This window comes from Zonotrichia leucophrys, chromosome 1A (genome assembly GCF_028769735.1).
Source record: "Zonotrichia leucophrys gambelii isolate GWCS_2022_RI chromosome 1A, RI_Zleu_2.0, whole genome shotgun sequence".
Classification (NCBI taxonomy): Eukaryota; Metazoa; Chordata; class Aves; order Passeriformes; family Passerellidae; genus Zonotrichia; species Zonotrichia leucophrys.
The window spans coordinates 11141013-11147090 of NC_088170.1; the positions used below are offsets into that span (position 1 = coordinate 11141013).

Below are 6078 nucleotides of genomic sequence, written 5' to 3' on the forward strand. Positions count from 1 at the left end.
GAGGCTGAAGGCTGAGATATCCTAACTTGCTCTCTGATAGACCACAGCTGTGTCTCCAGCTGAAAAAGAACATGGGAGTTTTCCTTCAATTTTCTCTAAGTCTTGGACAATGAAATTAGAATACTTAAGAGCATTGCAGTTTCAAGTAACTTTGGGAGAAGGCTTTCTAAAGTACTTGTAGAAGTTAGCTTAGGTTGGTTGTAGAAAGTAGATTGCCTTGGCATAGTGAGGGTGATCTGATCAAAGGTCATCTGATCTGTATTCACTCTTCACCTGCTTATGCATCAGTCTGGCTGGGCAGAGGAGGGAGAGATCTTCTATGACATTGAGGAATAGAGTGGGCTTAGGTGTATCCTGCGCATAGTCCCCATAATCTTTGCCATCTTTGCTTTAAACATCCATTTTTCAACCTTTTACATGGTGCATTCTGAAGCATATTTATGTCAAATGTTGTATTTTATTTTTCTCAAGCTGTATATATCAGCACTTGCAGTAATGTTCATACCCAAAGGAAATTTCCTTTTGCATGTGCTAGTATATGTGTTAGAATTTAATGCTGAATAGAGGCCAAAACTTGTGATAAAGGAACCTCAGAAATATTTTTTGAAAATTTCTTTTTAGGTGTCAAGAGTAAAAAAGAAGATTGGTTAAAATGTGAACCAGTGAAGCAAAAGAAACTGGAAGAGATCTCTACAGGTGAAGTGACTTCTGAATGTCCCATTTGAAATACAAGTTAAATCCTCTTTGCTTGGTTTTAAAAGTTCCTTTACAGTAGTAAACCTTAATAAAGTATTTAAAATTATTATTTACCTGTTCTCCTGATTAAATGGATACCATAGAATAGACTTACAAGTCTCAATAGATTTGTATAGCTTTTTATTGCTTTATGAATATGTTGTTGAAAATGTTGAATTTTTCCTGTGCCATTAACTTGGATGTAGCACTAGTAACATTTAAATACAGTTTTCAATTGTATAAAAAGACTCTTTCATGCTTGAAAATATAGGAAATGATGTAGCAGAATCTAGTGCAAAAACAGAAAGGGATTTTTAAAATAAATCTGGCTTTCAGAGTACTTTGCTGCTGTCCACACATAACACCTGTGCTCACAAATTCCAGGACATGTGTGTCCCAGTAGTCTGGACAAGATAATCTGTGTGACACCCAGAGGAAAAGTGGGGCCACTATGACATCTTCCTCATTTCTCTTGAATGGCAAATTGCTTTTTGGATGGTCTTTTATACCCTCTAGGAATCAACTGTCACAACAGTGGCAACTTCCATCTCAGGATCTTGTTTGTTCCATCCTTTGTAAATCTTGGGTGAGGTTGCTCCCAGCTGTCCTTGTTTCTTTGCTTTAGGTGCCTCTCTAGCTCTAATTTGTTTTTCTGATGGTCTAACAGGAAACAATGCATTCTGTAGCCTTCTTGCCATCTGCTTCTTAGCTTTAGAACAGAGGGCTTGCATGCTGGTACTTGTGCTGTGGTGTTGCAAGTAACATAGTTTGCATCCTGTGCATCTTTTGTTGCTGTTGCCTGTGTCCTTGGGCTTTGGTGTCTGCCATCATTTTAGCCCTTCCTCTTGCTTCTTCTCTTCCTTGCACAAGTGCATGTTTTCTGTCATATCTTTCTTAATACTCTCCAGAAATCTCTCTTGTGAAGACACCCAAATAGCCATTTTGTGCTTAAAGATGCAGTGGAGATGGTTTTAAACTTGAAGTGCTTTAGGAAGGAAGTTGTGGCATCCTTTTTTTGACCCTGGAAAGTCTTAGGTACCACATGCGTAAGGAGAGGAGTCCTGTGAGACTCTTGCTTTAACATGCTTGTCTGTCTTGCAGCTGAGGACAGTATTCCCCTTGATACAGCTATACAGATCCTGGAAGGAGAAGGAGAGACTCTTCACATTCCTGTCAAAGACTCAAAAGAGATGTTTCAGACCTACAGAAAAATGTATCTGGAAAAAAAGATGCAAAAGTCTTGATAGCACTCCTGTATCAAAGGTCTTATTATTACTGAGAAAAAATATGCCAACACTAAGATGATTTTTTTTTCTGTTTACTTCATGTTGCTGAATAATTGTAAAAGCCCACAGTTTTCTGGTGGGTGTTGAAAATTTCCTCCCCCATTTCCTCATATTTGTGAATAATTACCATCTTATTCTGTATTTATTGTCCAGATATTCTTTGGTGCTGTAAATGCCGTTTTAAACGTATTGTTTCTTTTGGCATTTTTGGTTCTTTGTTTTTTCTAAGATAGAGTAGCTCATTGAATCTTGACCAAAAAATAACACACTCATTTATACTGTCATAGCCTGTTTTCTTTCCTGATTCTCAAAAACTTCTACTTACTATACTTTCCATTGCTGGCAGTGGAAGAATATTTCTGCTGCAAAGGGACTGCAGTGGATTCCCAAGCATTACACTTCTGTTTCCCAATTTGGGTAGTTTGTGCTTCTGTTTTTGTAGAAAGTTTTTTTTTTCTAAACTGGGACTAGAAACATAAACCCCTCAATGCAAGCATACAGGTCAGGGGCATTTATGAAGTATTTATGCTGCTACCCAGTTTTGTTACATTTCTTTTTGTGGAGCTTGTGTGAACTGAGCTCTGAGTTCACAGTTTGAACACAGTGCTGCAGACCCTTAGTTTACTGGAGACTTCTCTTGCTTTTTTTTCTCTCTTTGCACTTCTTTTGTTCAAGTGCAGGGAGTTCAGATTCACTCTTGTCTGGATTATGTTGCTGAGTTCAGCTAGACTGTGATTAATATCTTTGTTATAAAGTGTTAGATTATGTTTGCTTACACATTCACTGTGACATAACAGTTGTATTTGTCATTGGCTATCTTTTGTTTAAGTGCCTTTTCACTGTTACTCAAAGTTTAAAATCAAATCGTATTTTTACAGAGATTTGGTACTTGATTCTTTCTATCTTATTAAACCTTTATGCTGAACAAAAAACCTGTAGATACCTTACTGAACAATTTTTATACTTGAAATAAACTTTTGAGGACTACACCTTGTCTTTTTTTTTCCTAAAAATATGAAGTTGTGCTTATTGCAGTTAGGTATATAGGAATTGAAGATATTCCTGCAGAAGAAATGCAGCTTTAAAATAAGTGATGGATCTTCCTTGTCATAGTTGCAAGTTTATTAGTTTGTTTCTCTCTCTGGATGTCAAAATATTAGTCTGCAGGGAATGTTGCCACTGGAGGTTTTTGTGGTAATGTTGTCAACTCTGAAAAGGTTTTTCATTTTCTTGAGAGTTTAATTACCTGTATTATACTGCCTGCATGAAGGAAGATTTATTGCAGCCTTCAGTGTACCCAGTACAAACAAAACAGAGTTCTTATCAGGAATTTAATCTGAGTTTTGTTCTGCACAATGATACGTGAAGCTGACATAAATGCTTCAGTGAACTCTTTTCAGTAGGAAATTATTTGATCCATTGACCCATGATGTTTATCTTCTAAATATTTGGAGAAGTCTTCTCACTGATCTTGTGCACCCAATGAGCAAGAATGTCAGTTTTGAGTCCCAGTGGATGCAGCTGTGTCTCCTTCCTCCCTTACACCAAGAAGTGCATCTTGGCTCTGTGACAGTGTTTACATGGTAACTTGTGCCTGCACTGATCTGCTATGGCTGGGATCTTTCTTGCTGGTACTGGAATCTCTGATAAATTGCTATGGCTCATAAGTTGGCCATTATCCATTCAGACAGCTGCTGGAAGGAAAACATCTGTAAGGAGCGGTGGTAGGGCTGCAAGGAGTAGCTACAGAGAAAAGCCTGGAGACCATCTGCTCCACAGAATGAGCACTGTGGGTGTGTGCATAAATGTCACTTGTAAACACCAGACCTTGCCGTGTTCTTGCTGGCTTGACAGACAGGTACAGAGCAGACACAACTGTCTCTAGCACTGCCTGTCTCACCTGTGGGCATCTCCAGCAGCTACAAGATAAATGGGCAGCCACAGGAGCCAACAAGAGAAACTTTGCATAGGGAAGCCTGGTGCTGCATCTCAGCGTTTCTGCTCTTTGTCTCATGCAGCTTACTATGGTTGAACCTGTTGTGATGTGCAAGTACATCCAATGCACATTTCTCCCCTGATATGACCTTAAACAGCTACAGACAAGATGCATGAGTCCCTAAACCTTAGATTTTAAAATGTTATGACAAAAAGATACTTTTTATAGAAAGAGTATGGGAAAGAGAGCACAGGATGAAATGGACATGTTTAATATTTGGAGGTGAGTATTCAACACACATGGTAAGTTCTTAGGGTTTAGTGGCTTTGTAAATTTCACTGGTTTTGTGGCCTTGTACTCATTTAGTACAAGGTTCTGCACTGTGATGATAAGTTTCCATAAACAGTGTAGAGAAAGTCTCTCAGGGGTTAGAAAGTACAGTAAGATGAGAAGCCCACTGCTGCCTGGGAGGGAAGCACTCTTCTGGGTTAGTGCAAGGGGCTTTCAGCTGTTCTGTACTCCTGGGAGGCTTTGTGGCAAGGGAGATGAGCAACTGCAGAGAGCTGTTCTGCAGTGTTTTGATGAGAGCCTCACTCACTCCATTGTTCTGTGTGTTTGGAACAGAAGGGCCAAATTCAGAGTTAATGAGTGCTAGACATGGATGCTGTCTATACCTGCAAGTGCTGTTTTCTTTATGGAGCTGGCCAGAGGTCTTCAGGGATTCCAGCAAAAGAAATCCCTGTTGTGGTTTTGTAGCCCTGCTCTGTCCATTGCCTCAATGAAAGAACTGAGTTTGTTGTACCCTGCAATGATTGCAAGAGGGGGAGGGAGAGGTTCCTGGGGTGATGAGAGAAGCTGGGCCTGGAATGGGGGCTACCTCTTATAAATGTTAAATTAATATTAAATATAAAAGAGTTACCTATGTGTAAATATTTTTTTTTCCAAAAGAAAAATTTGAATCACAACTCGAATCTTTTTAATAATTGGAAATTAATTAACTTAAAAATTCCCTGAGGCAAGTCTCATCCTGTAGCAGGATGCTCTGCCTGGAGTGGGGGTAAAACAACTCAAACCTGTTTGGAGAGCTCTGAGTGGTGAATGCAGAGCAGGGTGTCACATTGCTTACCCCCAAAAATGAGCTGAAGCACTGGTACCACAGTAAGTATATCTACTTGCTTAACTTGGGAGACTTTGTGTGTTCATGATAAGATACAGAAGGGGAATTCTGTTCTGAAATAACTGTTCTCCTCCTGGCTTCTGTTACTGCAGTGGCCCTTTCAGCAGGCACAGTTTCTGTTAAAAGCTTGGTGACAGGGTGGATTAGCTGTCATCTCCCAGAGAGTGGCTGCCTGTTGCCAAGGTCTGACACAGACTTGATTTCCAGCAGTTGTTGTTAGCTCCTAATTCTTTGTCCTTTTTGTGTCATGTCCTTCATTTGGTCAGTATCATTTGAGTAGATCTCAATTCTTGAAAATTAATTGCTGAAGAAGCCAATCCAGGTTTCTCTAGAGGAGGTTGACTGATTCCTGCACTCCCAGCTTTTATTTAAGAGTCAGCCATGAATGTGGCAATGGGTTTCTTTCCCTGATAGATCAATACTGTGGCCTGTGGAAGATACCTCTCCTTTTTTTTTTTCTTTTTTTTCCAGAGGCTCATTAAAATTATTATTAAACTGAAATTTTTCATTAAAAATAACCTCTGCACTCATCCAGGAGGTTTTTGATAGAATGCAGAAGCACAGATGCAGAGAAGAAAAGCTGCTCTGGAGCATGGTTTGTAAACTGTTAGACTGAATGTTTAAAGTTGCATTTCTCCTTTGTGCTGCACGTCAATGGCTTCATATCCTTTGTTTACAACTTCTGACAAATCCTCTTCCCTTCTCTCTCGGTTTTGTAAGAGAAGCTGCAGGCAGCGGAGGGTCACAGAAAAGGGACCATTGAGCTGAGATGGGCCAGTGACAAAATTGCCAAAGCAGCACAAACATATTTAGCATTTCTTCTGTAGGACAGAGACTGGCCAAATCACAGACTTAGTATAACTGCAAAATGGTGAGAGAATTGCTGACCTGGAGGTAATATATTTAGCTAATTGCTGATTTAACATCTGGTAAGACCATAGGGT

General features: G+C 39.5%; 1 protein-coding gene across 1 annotated transcript in view; it reads left to right on the top strand.

Annotated features, from left to right (window-relative positions):
• RESF1 (retroelement silencing factor 1) overlaps positions 1-3008 on the top strand; it is a 29187-nt gene extending 26179 nt beyond the window's left edge. Inside the window, exons 4-5 of the mRNA XM_064737613.1 lie at positions 622-696; positions 1837-3008. Of these exons, the coding sequence (XP_064593683.1) occupies positions 622-696; positions 1837-1979 (218 nt within the window). The 3' untranslated portion in view covers positions 1980-3008. The remainder of the gene's footprint in view (positions 1-621; positions 697-1836) is intronic.
• Positions 3009-6078: the final 3070 nt, after the last annotated feature.